The following is a 16,603-nucleotide window of genomic DNA, read 5'->3' on the forward strand; positions in this document are numbered from 1 at the left end:
AAATATTTTGTTGATTTCATTAGTAGCCAAATTTACACCATCCTTGTTAATTAAAAAAAAATTCCTGAAGGAGGAGGGGTCCATGTCAGTGATGGCATAGTCAACTACACTAGCTCCAAGACCTGAAATAAATGGTACAGAATTAGTGCACCTCTGATCCTGCCATTAAGTATGTATAGGCCTGAGGCTTGGCAGAGGTGTACTAATTCTGTACCATTTTTATTTACAATATGGTCGAGATTGTTCCGTGTTGGGAGATTTTTTGTGAGGCTCAGGGGGTTCTGGCCAAATACATGTTTGTTGCCCTTTGGGTCAATATTATCAGGTTCAGTTCCAGTTCTTGCATGAAAGTCTCCATTAGGGTTGCAGCGGTATGAGATTTTCACGGTACGATAACCGTCTCAGAAAATATCACGGTTTCACGGTATATGGTATTACACAATTACTATTATCAGTTACAATGACCCTTAAAGGAGGGAAAACAGTGGAAAACAGTTTAGTTTTAACCAACAGTGGAATTTTCCAAGTGTAATAGTAAAAATGTGTTTGGTTAGATCCTCCCTGTACCACACCAAAATCCCTCCCGAGTCTCATCCACGATGGACTGTACTTAATTTAAATGAGGGCACAATTATTTCATAGTAGCCTGAGGGACAGTGGGTAAGCATATCCTGTCGACACCAGGTTTCAGTGAGAATGAATATATATTAACGTTTTTTGTGAGGGTTAGGTTTAGGGGTAGGGTTAGGGGATAGAATCTATAGTTTGTACAGTATAAAATCATTATGTCTATGGAGAGTCCTCATAATGATAGCTGCACCAACATGTGTAAGTGTGTGTGTGTGTGTGTGTGTGTGTGTATGTGTGTGTGTGAATAGTGTTCTTATCTCTGTAATAGCTGGTTGCACAGTGTTTGTAGCATCTCTTTAATGTGCCCCAGCTCACTGGTTGTCGTGAGTGTAGGTCAATCAAATCAAAATCAATCAAATCAAATCACTTTATTGTCACTCAACCATATACACAAGTGCAATAGTGGGTGAAATTCTTGGGTGCAGTTCCGAGCAACATAGCAATCATGACAGTGATGAGACATATACCAATTTACAATAAACATCAGATTTACACAACACAATTTACATATCTAATATACACATAATTACACTCAACACAATATACAAATAATAATATACAATGTACAGTATACAATACACACAATATAGAATACACATACACACAATATAGAAAACACAGTATACAATAAAAATAGTATATATAAAATATACAGTAGGTTGTATTGTGCTGTATTGACATTCAGGCTGTTGGTTGATAGTCAGTTGCTAGTGTGTTGTTAAGAGAGAATATAATTATGACAGTCCAGTGTAAGATTAATAAAGTGCAGTGCTGATGTATTTTGATCATGGGAGATCAAGAGTTCAAAAGTCTGATTGCTTGGGGGAAGAAGCTGTCATGGAGTCGGCTGGTGCGGGTCCTGATGCTCTGATACCGCCTGCCTGATGGTAGCAGTGAGAGCAGCCCATGGCTCGGGTGGCTGGAGTCTCTGATGATCTGATGATCCAAGCTTTTTTCACACACCGCCTGGTATATATGTCCTGGAGGGAGGGAAGCTCACCTCCGATGATGTGTCTGGCAGTTCGCACCACCCTTTGCAGGACTTTGCGGTTGAGGGCAGTGCTGTTGCCGTACCAGGCAGTGATGCAGCCAGTCAGGATGCTCTCTACAGTGCAGGTGTAGAACCGTGTGAGGATGTGGCGGTTCATTCCAAACTTCCTCAGCCATCTCAGGAAGAAGAGGCGCTGATGAGCCTTCTTCACAACGGCCTCAGTGTGGATGGACCATGTGAGTTCCTCAGTGATGTGGACACCCAGGAACTTGAAGCTGCTGACTCTCTCCACTGGTGCTCCATTGATGGTGATGGGGCTATGTTCTCTGTCTTTTCTCCTGAAGTCCACCACAAGTTCCTTGGTCTTGCTGACGTTGAGGGAGAGGTTGTGCTCCTGACACCAGCATGTCAGAGTGTGCACTTCCTCTCTGTAGGCTGTTTCATCATTGTCAGTGATCAGACCTACCACCGTCGTATCATCAGCAAACTTAATGATGGCATTGGAGCTGTGTGTTGCCACACAGTCATGTGTACAGGGAATACAGGAGTGGGCTGAGAATACAGCCCTGCAGGGCTTCAGTGTTGAGGGTCAGTGATGAGATGTTGCTGCCCATTCTAACCATCTGGTCCAGGATCCAGTTGCACAGTGAGCTGTTTAAGCCCAGAGCCCTGAGTTTTTCATCTAGCTTGGAGGGCAATATGGTGTTGAATGCTGAGCTGTAGTCTACAAACAGCATTCTCACATATGTGTTACTTTTTTTCCAGGTGGGAGAGAGCAGTGTGTAGTGTAGATGCAATGGCATCATCAGTGGAGCGGTTGTTGTGGTAAGCAAACTGCATTGGGTCCAGTGATGGAGGCAGCACAGAGCAGATGTAATCACTGATTAGTCTCTCAAAGAATTTGCTGATGATGGGGGTCAGAGCAACAGGACGCCAGTCATTTAAGCAAGTGATTTAGGATTGTTTTGGTACAGGCACAATGGTGGACGTTTTAAAGCATGTGGGGACTACAGACAAAGAGAGGGAAAGGTTGAAACACCAGCCAGTTGGTTTGCGCACGTTCTGATGTTGCGGCCCGGAATGCCATCTGGGCCCGCGGCTTTACGGATATTCACCCGTCGGAAGGATCGGGTTACATCCGCTACAGAGACGGAGAGTGAACTAACCTCTGTAGCTTCGGCCGCGAGAGCTCTCTCCATGAGGGTGGTGTTATTTCCCTCGAAACGAGCATAAAAAGTATTTAGCTCATCCGGGAGAGAGGCAGTGGTGTTCACGGCAGAGTTTGTATTCCCTTTGAAGTCCGTGATGATATTAATTCCCTGCCACATGCTTCTAGAGTCGGTGGTGTTGAACTGTCCTTCAATCTTGTTCCTGTACTGGTGTTTTGCTGCTCTGATAGTTTTGCGGAAGGCATAACTGGCTTGTTTATGCTCCTCCGTGTTCCCAGAATTAAAAGCGGAGGTCCGTGCATTAAGTGCCATGCGAACATCGCTATTAACCCATGGTTTCTGGTTAGGGTAGATCCGTATTGTTTTGGTCGGTACAACATCCTCTGTGCACTTTCTGATGAAACACATTACGCTATCAGCGTAGACCTCGATGTCATCATCAGAGGCAGACCGGATCATCTCCCAGTCTGTGTGATCAAAACAGTCTTGTAGCATAGAGTCTGATTGGTCCAACCAGCACTGGATCATTCTGAGGGCGGGTGATTCTTGTTTCAGTTTCTGCCTGTAAGCGGGCAGAAGCAGAACGGAAGAGTGGTCCGATTTGCCAAATGGTGGGCGGGGGAGGGAGGGAGAGTAGCAATGGTCCAAAACCCGGTCCCCTTGTGTGTTGAAACTGATGTGTTGGTAGTATTTCAGTGCTATTGACTTGAAGTCCCCGGTCACAACAAACGCAGCCTCAGGGTGCACAGTTTCCTGCTTGCTTATACTCCCATACAGTTCCTTGAGTGCCCGGTCTGTGTCGGCTTGTGGTGGGATGTACACAGCTATGATAATGACCACTGTGAATTCCCTCAGTAGCCAGAATGGTCGACACAGAAGCATGAGAAATTCCAAATCAGGAGAGCAGAAAGACTTGATAGAATGTACGTTCCTCTGATCACACCAGGATTTGTTGATCATAAAACATACACTACCACCTCTACTTTTACCTGAGAGGTCTTTCGCTCTATCCACTCGGTGCACTGAGAACCCTCGCGGGTTCGATTGGCTGAGATGAATCTCCGCAGACATCCAAGTTTCTGTTAGGCAGATAATGCAGCAGTCCCTCGTCTCTCATTGGAAAGAGACCCACGCTCTCAGCTCGCAGAGCTTGTTGTCCAGAGACTGAACATTTGCCAGTAGAATACTGGGTAGCAGGGGTCGATTTGCGCATTGTCTTAGCCTGATGAGAACGCCAGCTCTCCTTCCCCTTTTCCTTCTGCGTTTCCACGGCCGGGTAGCCCAGACAAAGGACTCCGCTGTCGTGTTTGAAAACAGCAGGTCAGTATTGAGGTATTTAAAGTCCGGTTTTTGGTGCACTATTGCAGAACCAATGTGCAAAAGTGTTTGTCTATCGTAGACCATAAGGCAGACAACATCCAAGACAAAAAAACAAAAAACTGCAACATTGTCGGAGCTCGCAACACAGCAGCCATACTCAGTGCCATCTTGAGCAAACAGGTGTGTATGTGTGTGTGTGTGTATGTGTGTGTGTGTGTGTGTGTGTGTGTGTGTGAGTGAGTGTGTGTGTGTGAGTGTGTGTGAATAGTGTTCTTATCTCTGTAATAGCTGGTTGCACAATGTTTGTAGCATCTCTTTAATGTGCCCCAGCTCACTGGTTGTCATGAGTGTAGGTGTGTCTGTATGTGTGTGTGTGTGTGTGTGTGTGTGTGTGTGCGTGTGTGCGCGTGTGTGTGTGTGTGTGTGTGTGTGTGAATAGTGTTCTTATCTCTGTAATAGCTGGTTGCACAATGTTTGTAGCATCTCTTTGATGTGTCCCAGCTCACTGGTTGTCGTGAGTGTAAGTGTCTGTGTGTGTGTGAGTGAGTGTGTGTGTGAGTGCGTGTGGGTGTGTGAGTGTGTGTGTGTGAGAGAGAGTGTGTGTGTGAGAGTGTGTGTGTGAGTGTGTGTGTGAGTGTGTGTGTGTGTGTGAATAGTGTTCTTATTTCTGTAATAACTGGTTGCACAGTGTTTGTAGCATCTCTTTGTGCCCCTGCTCACTGGTTGTCATGAGTGTAGGTGTGGCAGGGGGCCGGGCCACATCTTGCTCTCTGCTGTGGGGGTCTCTCCTGGTTTGAGGCAGTTTTTTGTTTCCTTTTCCTTGTGGGGGTTTGATGGCCAGCAGGTGGATGTGGAGCAGTAAGTGTGGGTTTACAGGTGTGTAAGGAGCCTCAGGTAGGTGTGTTGGGGGGACTGGATGACGTAAGATGCTTGTCCAGCTGTTGTCTTTCCTCACCGGGGTCAAGGGGGCTTATCTGGGCATGTAGGGCTGGATGGGCCGGTAGTGTCCTGGTGTCGTTGGAAAGAGGCTCAGTGATGTTGGATTGCGGCCCAGGACAGCATCCTTTAGGTTCTTTGCAAAAACGCGCACTCCGTCTTTGTGTAGGTGAAGTCAATCATAGAGGTGGTGGAGGCTGATGTGGTGGGCCAGGTGCACGTTGGGGAGCATAGAACATCCTCGAGAGGTTTCAGCATTGATGCTGTTGATGATATGAGGTGGTGTGCCGCGCCTCAGCAGGAGTGTGGAGATCACAATATGGGTTTCTAGGAATTTTTTGCTGGTGATTTCTGCAACTTTCTTCACAGCATCAGCAGTAAGTAGAGTGAGTGAAGGTCATTAGTCCCAGTGTGAATAATCACACGAGGGGTTTTCTGAGAAGTCTCTAAGGAGCTGGTGGGCGTGGCCTGTTGTGCTGCATCATTTCGCTGTAACTTTGTGATGTGGGAAGAGCTTCTGTGAGTCCAGGAACTTCCCGTTAGAGTCCATCAGGAGGAAACATCTGGACCAGGGTCTGATGGGTTACAGTGAGGAGGCTGGGGTGATGAGGCCTGTGTTTTCACAGGTGTCTGTGTGTTAGATGCAGACTTTGTGTGTGCGTATGTGTCATTTTTTTGGGGTTGCAGGCATTGTAGTGCTGCAGTGAGGTGTACTATCTCTGGTATTCTCCTGTAGATCTCTTAGCTCTTGGAACTTTCTGGAGAGGTTTTTTCTTTACTCTCTGTGCCTTCCTTTAATTTGGCAATCTGTGCACGGAGAGTGTGATTTTCTTCTTTCAGTTTTTTGAGAGCTGCTGTGAGTTAAGTGATGGAGGAGCTGCTCTCTTTCTTCAGCTGCTGGAGTTCATCTTTGAGCTGTGTGTGTCTGACAGTCTGTTTTGCGTGTGTTCTCTAAACTCAATAAAATCCAGTTCCAGCAAGGCCAGACTGTCTCTCAGCTGACGCTCAGACGGTGAGGGTGGGGGGTTTTCTAGACTCTCCTCCTCAGAGTCGGAGCAGTTTGCAGGGGTCTTGTCTCTCTCCTTCTCTACTCTGGCTTTCAGCATAGGAAAGATTTCCTCAATTGAGTTCAGGCTTGCCTCATTGCCTTGCAGAAGGATTGTGCCTTTAGTGTAGTAAGTAATAGTGAAAATGGGGTTGTCTGTGTCCAGCATTTCATCTTCACACACAGTTAATCTCCCACCTCTGCCAATTTCTTCTTTAAAAACATGCTTAAATTCATCACAGATGGCTGATTTCCATGCAGTAATCAGTGCAGTGTAAAAAATACAATTATGTTTTTGATCTTTTTCCATTCAGTTGAATGTAGTCTGCATAAAGAACATCAGGATTGTCTCTCAGGGTTTTCTCTTTGTGTTTTTTCCTTGCCTGCACACTTTTACACTTCTCTGGGTAGATCACTTCCCTGCACTCTGATTGGCCTTTAGTCGTCATGGTGATCACTCTGGGAACTGTGCCAGAACTGCCAAAACTGCTGTTCACGTTAGCTTTAGCTTTAGCTTGCAATGATGGAATATTTTGATGGATGTAGATCAAATTTACAGTTTTGTTGCTGTAGTATGCATGTTAAAGCTCACCAGTCTGTTTAGCATTTGGAGATCACTGTTGTAGGATTATTTTTTAACTGTAATCCATTTAATTAGTCCTTTAGTGGTTTGGAGGGAAAATGCAGGTAGCTCATGTAGAGATGGTCCAGTAGCCAGATGCTAATCCAGAGGTTTTTATCTTTGTTGTCCAAATATATAAGCAAAACTCTGTCTTCAAATTGTTCCTCTAATGTTATTTCTTGTTTGCTGTTATAATTTTACTCTCTGTCTCACTTTTTTGGTTTAATCCTTGATAATTATTCAGGAGCTCATTCTTAGAGTGGCAGCTCTCTCTCTCCCTCTTTCTCTTTCTCTCTCTCTCTCTCTCTGTCTCTCTGTCTCTGTCTGTCTGTCTCTCTCTCTGTCTGTCTCTGTCTGTCCGTCTCTCTCTCTCTCTGTCTGTCAATTTTTAAATTTTAAATTTTAAAGTACTTTATTGGCATGAATGTGTTTACATACAATATTGCCAAAGCATTAATACACAAAACAGATTATGACAAGACAAATAATAATAATAAAACAGCAACAAATAACAATAAAATAGAATTAAAATAAGGTACCAGGTAATGAATAAAATAAAATAAAAACTATAATAACAATATACACTATACAATATAAAATAAAATAAGCATTTAACAAGACATAATGAACATAAGAGAATATAAATACTGTGACTGAAGTACATTAAGGCAGTGATTGGTTTCTGAGGGTTTGCTTTGGTTTTTACTTTCATTTTCCCAATGGTCCAAATATGAATTTGTGCTTTCTTTTATGATTTGGTTTATTGTGATTTGGTTTTGTTCAGCAGTGCTGGTCTGAAACTGGTGTTTGTTAGTTGTTAGTGTGTTTGTGAGTTTCAGAGTCAGCTGACAAAGGGGACTGGTTTTAGGCTTCAGCTCTTGGGTTTTAAGGGCTTCATGTTGCAGTGTGTTAGGGGAACTTGAATTTAGGTGTGTCCAGAATTTAAGGGATCGTTTTTCAATATGTATAATTAGGGGGTATCTGCCTAGTTCGGCCCGGCATGCATTAGTAGGTGTTCTTCTCTGAACTCCTCGGATGTTTCTACAGAATTCTGCATGCAGGGATTCTATGGGGTGTTTGTCCCATCTAGAGTAATCTGTCAGACAGAGTGGACCCCAAACCTCACATCCGTACAGAGCGATAGGCATGATAATACTATCAAATATTTTACACAAATTGTTACAGGAATGTCTATTTGGGTAAATTTGCCCTTAATAGCAGAGAATGCTCTTCTAGCTCTTTCTTTTAGTGCATTCACTGCCAGAACAAAACCCCCTGAAGCACTGATTTTAAGACCGAGGTAGTCGTAGTGTAGGGTGTGTTCTATGAGTGAATGTGTATCTGGTTTCCTGTAATCTGGCTTTTTTCTGGAAGATCATAATTTTAGTTTTTTTCAGATGGACTGTCATGGCCCAGTTCTGACAGTAGTTCTCCAGCAGGTCCTTGTGCAGTAGCTGACAGCAGCACCAGATCATCTGCATAGAGAAGAACTTCAGAGTTATTTGGAGTAAGACCGGGTGTTGCAGATTGTTCCAGTAGCACTGCTAACTCATTCATGTAAAAGATGAACAGAGTCGGACTCAAACTGCAGTCCTGTCTCACTCCACACCCTTGAGTGAAGAATTCTGTTCTTTTATTGACAATTTTAACTCCGCACCTGTTGTCCGAATACATAGATTTTATATTGTCATACATTTTACCCCCAATGCCGGATTGTAGAATTTTATAATATAGACCATCATGCCAAATGGAATCAAATGCTTTTTTTTAATCAACAAAACATGCATAAATTTTGCCTTTGCTTTTTTGATGAACGTGCTGGTTGACTATCGTGTGTAGCGTGTGAATGTGGTTGGTGATGCGGTGGTTTGGTAGGAATCCAATCTGACTCTTACTCAAGACATTGTGCTTGATAAGGAAGGCCTGTATCTGGGCGTTCAGGATACAACAGAAAGTCTTCCCCAGATTACTGCTCACACAAATGTCTCAGTAGTTATTGGGGTTGAATTTGTCTCCACTCTTATATAATGGGTGTATTAAGCCCATACTCCAGGTATCAGGAAAATAGCCAGTTTGCAGAACCAGATTGAACAGTTTTAACAAGTCCTCCTGCATTACCGCAGGGCTGTGCTTCAGTATTTCTGTTCTAATGTTGTCTAAACCACATGCCTTTCTGGGTTTTAGTTTTTAAGTGCATCTGTCAATTCTTCTCTGCTAATCTGATAGTCTAAAGGGTTTTGATTATTTTTTATTGTAGATTCCAGTTGACCTATTTTGCATGTTTTTCTGGTTTTCTGGTCTGTCTCTCTGTCTGTCTCTCTCTCTCTCTCTCTCTCTCTCTCTCTCTGTCTGTCTGTCTGTCTCTCTCTCTCTCTCTCTCTCTTTCTCTGTCTGTCTGTCTGTCTGTCTGTCTGTCTCTCTGTCTGTCTGTTATAAATCCACTTTGATCTTCAGGACATTAAGGGCTTATAGTTTTGAACCCAGATGACTTTCTTTCTTCAGTGGAACACAAATGCAGATGTTTTGATGAATGTTCACGATGCTCTTTTCCATACAATGAAAACAGACAGTGACCATGAGCTGTCAAACTCCAGAAAGAACAAAACAGCTCCATAAAAGCGTCATAACAATAGTCCGTACTGTATGCGTTATATTCCAGTTCTTCTGAAGTCATGATATGTGTGTGTGAGGAACAGACTGAAATGATGTTAATATAATGTTTGCTGGCAGATTTCAGCAGATTTAAAATGATGAGAATATTTAGTCCTGTTAAAATCATCTGGATTGCAGCGATCAGCAACTTTAATCGTTTGTTGCTCAATTTACAGTAAAGTCATGAAACTCTCATTTCACTGGAAATCAGAGTTTATATAAAGTCAGCATTCAGTGTTTAATATGTGAATAGTCCTTTCCTCAAGATCATGTCCTCATATGTGAGATGTTGAATAGAGAAACTATATGTGAAAACACATGAGAGAGACAGTGAGGATCTGCTGATCGAGCTTTAAATATATTCAGTTATTTGATCTTTTGATGATCATTCCTGTTTAAAAGCAGCACACAGATTTACACACGCATACAGACAGCGGCGTGTGCCATTCTGAGACACTGTAAAAATATGAGCCACTGTGTGTGTGTGTGAGAGAGAGAGAGAGAGAGAGAGACAGCAGGATTCACTTGAGTCAGTGCTGTTAAAAGAGTTTATGTCTTCTCCATATAAACACGACACGTCACACACAGACCAAACTTGTATAAGAGTTTGAGCTATAAATAATCATTTTCTGGCATTTTAACAGACTGGCTTGTAAAAGAGAAGATTAAAAGACCTAAAATCATGAACAACAGATGAGCACTGATGTGTTCTGTGAAACTGAATATTCTTTTTATTAATTCAGTCACAAAAACTTTTGATTTGTAAAGTCAGAAGTTAAAATGATTGCTTCTATAACAGTCTTCATCTTACCATGTGAAATACTGTAACGCTTGATATTTTTATTGTGTGTTTTCTGACGAAAATCAAATTGTGGTCAAATACAAGCTATTTTCTCTGTGTAAAAATGTTCAATATGAATGAAATGGTTACTGGTGTATGTAAATGTTTATGACCGAAATGGCGGGCGATAAGGCAGATGCATTTACAGTTGAATAAATAAAATCACCATTCACTACAGAAACTGTACTGTCCTCGGACATGTTGAAAGTTTATGTCTCCTTCCTACTCAGAAACTTGGGTATCAAAATTATCTCTGAGTTTCCCAGTTGTATTTAAGACTTGAGGGGCGTTCATTTGAAACTTCCGAGCAGGAAACTCTTATTTATGATCATTCCGATATCACTTGAAGGCAGCATAAATAACAGGTACTTTGGGTGACTTGTTCATCATATCTATTTTCATGTAAAAGCAGCAGAATTTAAATTACATCCACTTTATCAGCAACAAAGAACATGAATGTGAATCACACGATATCATTGGCTGATCCACTATGAGAAGTGAGAACTGCGACTCGACAGCTGACCGCAGTCAACTGATCTCATCTTCTTTCAAGGGGTGGTGTTTGGCAAATCAAACGAGTCTTTTATTCCATTATTCCTCTCAAATCTCTCATTCATGGCTCTCTGCAGGTCTTATATTCTTGTGTATGATGACATCAGTGTGTTTGTGTGTGTGTGTGCGTGTTCTGTTCTGCCCCTCACAAACACACACACACACACACACTGATGTCATCATACTTTAAAATCAACTGGTGAACTCACGACTCTTTTACTGTAACTTTTAAAATAATCATCCATGTCCTGAATCCTGATAGGTCGACAGCGGAGAGTTTGACCAATCACAATGAGGCGGAGCTGCAAGAGATTCAGCAGGTGCTTCACACCAACACACAATCACTGCAGGAGGTACAACACACACACACACACACAAACTTGTTTTTATATCATTGTGGAGACTCTCCATAGACTTCCATGCATGTTTTGGATTTTATGCAGATCTAATGATAATTTATATCCCCTAACCCTACCCCTAAACCTAACCTTCACAGAAACCTTTTTGCATTTTTAAATTGTCAAAAAAACATCGTTTAATATGTTTAATAAGCCATTTCCCACATGGGGACCGCTGGCTGGTCCCCACAAGGTAGATTTTCTCGGGTTTTACTATCCTTCTGGGGACATTTGGTCCCCACAATGTAATATAAACATGTACACACACACCCACACACACACAAACACACACACACACACACACACACAGACACACACACACACACACACACACACAAACACAAACACAAATACACACACACACACACACAAACACACACAGACACACACAAACACACTCACACACACACGCACACACACACACACAAACACACTCACACACACAGACACACACAAACACACTCACACACACACAGACACACACAGACACACTCACACACACACACACACAAACACACACACATGGTATTTTAATACACAATTCATCCTTGTTTTTTTTCTCAGATTCATGTTGGTGTTGTTGCTGCTACTCTGAGAAACTTTCTGAAATGTTGGATTTGTGTAAAAATGTCTTCTGATGCAAGATAAACAAATGATGATGAAATATGATGAAATTTACTGAGTTAGAAATGTTATCAAAATGACAACATTCACCAATGACTTTGTAGCAAAACTACAGGGGAAAAATGATTTTATTTTTACATAGAGATAGGTAGGTCTATTACTAAAAGCAGTTGACTTCAGCAGTACTTGTTGCATTATATGCAAACACTTGTTTTTCCATAGTTTGAGTGCCAGTTACTCCAGAAGTATTAAAGATATCTCAACATCCTCTTAGATTCTGGTTCTGAACAATTTTCTTAACCCTAACTTTCCTTTTTGTATCTTAATTTTTAAAATACTTTTTGGTTAAATCCCAGAGATACGGGGCTCTCAATGTGGCTCCATGAGTAAATTGTAAAATGTTTACTAATTTTCAATGTTTTAATACTAAATATGGGTCACATGGTATGAAGCTATTTTTTCTTGTCCAACAAAACAAAGCTCTGAAGTACAAATAATGTTGAAACTAGAAATGTAGCCTTATTTATTCACAATAAAACAATAATGTCAATATCTTGAAACAAGAGTCCAAAATGACACTATTATTCAGAATAAGAGACACATGTGGCTCTTCAGCTATTGCAATGCCTGTAGCCAGTATGTGCAAAAAAAAAATAAAATAAAATAAAATAAAATAGAAATTTAAGATGAGGACCTCTGGTTGAGTTAATATGAAAAACTCTTTTGTTGTTTTTATACAAAGTTAATTATAATGAGTGCAGACTAACACAAACTCAAACCCTAAAAGAAAAATATACATTCTTAGAATTAAATAAAGAAATGCTTTTTAGGTATGACTAATCGGGAAGAGACTGATTGATGATGTTGATGATGAAGTGTCTTGTGTTTCAGGAGTGTCCGTTCGATCACATGAGCAGCCTGAATGAGCATCCCTCAGTCACCATGGAGACGCTTCCTGAGGAGACATCAGGAGACACGAGCTCAGAGCCTGATGAAGAGAGAGACAGACAGAGGTCAGATACACACACCTCACACACACACGCATGCACACAACGCACACACACAACACAAACACGCACGCACACAACACACACGCATGCACGCACACACACAACACACACGCATGCACACAACGCACGCACACAACGCACACACGCACGCATGCACACAACACACACACCAGTCAGCATCCAGTATTGTAATTGTCCACTTTATAAAGTTTTTTTTTATTTCTTCAAAAAATAATAATAATAATAAGTTTAATTTATACAGCGCTTTTCCAAATCTCAAAGCACTTTACAAGCAACAACAAACATAAATATATCAAAATAAAACAATACAGTATACACAATGCAAGGCAAGTTTACAAGCACAACACAACCAGGAGTCAAATGTATTGTTCGGAGTGAAAATGTGGATTTGCACACATCCGACAAACAGTTCAAACAAAATGAGCTGTTGGGTAAAAAAATTACATGACCATAGTAGGCCCTCGTTGAGTGGGGCACCAAGCAACCTGCGTCGACCCGCCACATCTCCCACGCCACAGAGCCAAAATGAGCACAAACTCCAGGACACCAAATGCCGAAAGGGAACACACGATGACGACAGGAACCACAGCACGAAACCCCTCCATCAGAGAATGCAGCCACACCATCTGAGGCAATTCCGGTGGAATCAGGTAGGCCGGGAACAAAACAAAAGACAAACAAACAGCACCGATGTGAAGCGGCAGCCAAACGCGCACAGCGTACTCACACCGGAAGTTGTGTGTGTCACTCGCGCTTTACAACACACAGCAAAAAGCATCTCTGTACTGGTTCTTTAATGAATCCAGAACCCAAAACACAGACCTGAAGAAGCCATATTGAAACCTCAAAACTTTATTCATCTACAAAGAACTCTTTACAATCAAACATGAGTGAATCAGAACCAGCAGCACAAACTCACTTTTTTTTTCTGTATGTATTATGTTAATTCTATGATGTGTGTGTGTGTGTGTGTGTGTGTGTGTGTGTGTTGTGTAGGATCGAAGAGTTGACCGCAGCTGTGTGTTGTAAAGAGCGAGTGATTCTTGAGCTGATGGAGGAGAAGAGTCACCTGACACAGAGAGTGAGACACATGGAGGAGCAACTACAACAACTGTCTGTCTCACTGATGCACAAAGAAAGGGATGCACAGGTCTGTCTGGGACATGTCCCCACCAACTTTCAGAAAATCAGAAATGACCCGACCAACATTTGGGCAGTTTTACCACACAGAAAATACTTTAACTTAGACTATGTTTTTATTTTTATTTTAACAACTATTACAGTTTTTCTGAATTGCTAAAACACATTTCTTGAAACCTTCACTCATTTTCTCACAACTTTAAACACAAAACCAAATCTTTGGGATACACGTCCTGAGTTTTGCAAGAGGCTCAGTGGAGCATTCTGCTTTTTCGGCCGGTAAGAGTCCTCCTGAGGAAAACACTTTAAAATTTGAAGGATTGGGTCAGAGATGCATTATTTTATGATGCCAGTATAACTCCCAATAAATGTTTTATTATTGGAGAAAAACATCGGGATAGACTGAAAAATAATATTTTGTCAATAAGATAAGGCATTTTTGATCAGAAAAGTCATTAGTTGTTGGCTAAGTCTAAAGCCTACTTTGTTCACAAGGTTCACTACCTTTTCAGATGAAAATGTAAGTACACACATATAAATGAGCAATATGAGAAAAGATTATGTGGGAGTGAGTGGAGTTGGAAAGCAGAAAGTGGGGAAAAACATCAATACTCCAATCTCCTTTTTCCTCTTTTGCACATGTAAATTGTTAATTTACCCTTTGTTTAGATTTCCATTTGTTTAATGGTGGATAATACATTTTACAGAATGTCACTTGATGTCTCTTGGATATTATTTTTCTCGAGGTAAACCTTCTTGAAAAAGGTTTATCGCATCGGATATCGCTTTCACATTATCCAAGTTTATCGCTTATCACATTTTTCAACCGTGCAGCCCTAGTTGAAATTGGATTATTCTTTAGAAATTCTTTTTTTTTTAAAGGCTAATATTTAATATGGTGGGGCAGAGAAGTAAGAAATGAGACTTGTTATATGAGGTAAGAATGTAATTTTGCATACATTACCAGACTGACTTACATCTCACATTTTCTTAAAACCAATATTTTGAATATTACCCTTGCTGTCTGTCTATCTGTATGTCTGTGTGTGTGAGTGTGTGTGTGTCTGTGTGTAACCCTTGAACTCACATACACACACTCTCTCAGCGAACACACACATTTGATTCAATTATGTCAAACAGTCGATATCACATGATCAGACTGCAGATCTCCAGTAAACACATTTTGATCAAATCTCTGTTTATACCAGCAGAACTACAGATGATGTCACATCAGGGTGAATCTTATGAAACCTGAATGGAACATTTCCAGCTTAAAAATCAAGAGAAAAAAAAAAATCATGTTTTGCTTAAAGAAAATGAGGCTTATTTTTAGGCCCATAAGATGTTTTGCATTGTGACATTATAATCACGATAATTAAATACACTTTCATGAGGTCTGGGTATCTCAGAGAGTATTGACGCTGACTACCACACCTGGAGTCACGAGTTTGAATCCAGGACGTGCTGAGTGACTCCAGCCAGGTCTCCTAAGCAACCAAATTGGCCCGGTTGCTAGGGAGGGTAGAGTCACATGGGGTAACCTCCTCATGGTCGCTATAATGTGGTTCTCGCTCTCGGTGGGGCACGTGGTGAATTGTGAGTGGATGCTGCGGAGAATAGCGTGAAGCCTCCACACACGCTACGTCTCCGCGGTAACATGCTCAACAAGCCACGTGATGCGTGGATTGACGGTCTCAGACATGGAGGCAACTGAGATTCGTCCTCCACCACCCGGATTGAGGCGAGTCACTACACCACCACGAGGACTTAGAGCGCATTGGGAATTGGGCATTCCAAATTGGGGAGAAAATGGGAGAAAAAAATTAATAAAATACAAAAATTAATGAAAAATACACTTTCACCACAAATTGTCATTACTCTAATGTGAATAAAATGATTTATTATTTAAATTGTAAAGCATTTATACATCATGGTAGTATCGGTTGTACTGGCTTCAATTTATGCTGATTTACGTGAAAAGATAAACATTGGATTATTGTATTTTTCACTGTATTACAGTAATGAGAATAATTAAGAATAATGAGAATCACAAACAAATTCAAAAGTAAACCATTATGATGCATTACAGTAATGAGCATTTGGTGTGAAATATGTTGAATTGTCATGAAAATAATGGCACAACGTCTTGGACCTAAAAATAGGCTTCATTTTATTTATGGAAAATTTCATTTCCTATTTTTTTTTTCTTTTGATTTGTTGGTGAAATATGAGCTTAAAGTGTTGAAATGAGATTCACTCAAGAGCACAATGTGATTCTCTGAGTTAGGGTTAGTGTAGTGAATGAACAAATTCATGTTAATGTGGTTGTGATGAGTTTTCTTTCTTTTGTGTAGTTTTATCAAGATGAGTTGAGTCGCGAGAGACTAAGAGTGCAACAAGAGATGCAGGTAAGAGAGAGAGTGTCAGTGTCAATGCCACTTATTTATAGAACACAATTAAAACAACATCTGTTGACCAATGTGCATGAGTATGAGTGTGTGTGTGTGTGTGTGTGTGTGTGTGTGTGTGTGTGTGTGTGTGAGATGTACAGTGTCAGTGTGCCCTCTGCTGGACACGAGAGAGAGCGAGAGAGAGAGCGAGAGAGAGAGAGAGAGAGAGAGAGAGAGAGAGAGAGAGATTGAGATTCGTAAT

The 16,603-nt window shown here is 41.3% G+C and overlaps 1 protein-coding gene across 1 annotated transcript in view; it reads left to right on the forward strand.

Moving 5' to 3' along the window:
- The window catches only part of LOC127441319 (myomegalin-like), a 133,123-nt gene that overhangs the window by 21,800 nt on the left and 94,720 nt on the right, over positions 1-16,603 (forward strand). Inside the window, exons 6-9 of the mRNA XM_051698579.1 lie at positions 11,021-11,111; positions 12,672-12,793; positions 13,808-13,961; positions 16,306-16,359. Of these exons, the coding sequence (XP_051554539.1) occupies positions 11,021-11,111; positions 12,672-12,793; positions 13,808-13,961; positions 16,306-16,359 (421 nt within the window). The remainder of the gene's footprint in view (positions 1-11,020; positions 11,112-12,671; positions 12,794-13,807; positions 13,962-16,305; positions 16,360-16,603) is intronic.

The sequence above is a fragment of the Myxocyprinus asiaticus genome, chromosome 5 (assembly GCF_019703515.2).
Source record: "Myxocyprinus asiaticus isolate MX2 ecotype Aquarium Trade chromosome 5, UBuf_Myxa_2, whole genome shotgun sequence".
Taxonomy (NCBI): domain Eukaryota; kingdom Metazoa; phylum Chordata; class Actinopteri; order Cypriniformes; family Catostomidae; genus Myxocyprinus; species Myxocyprinus asiaticus.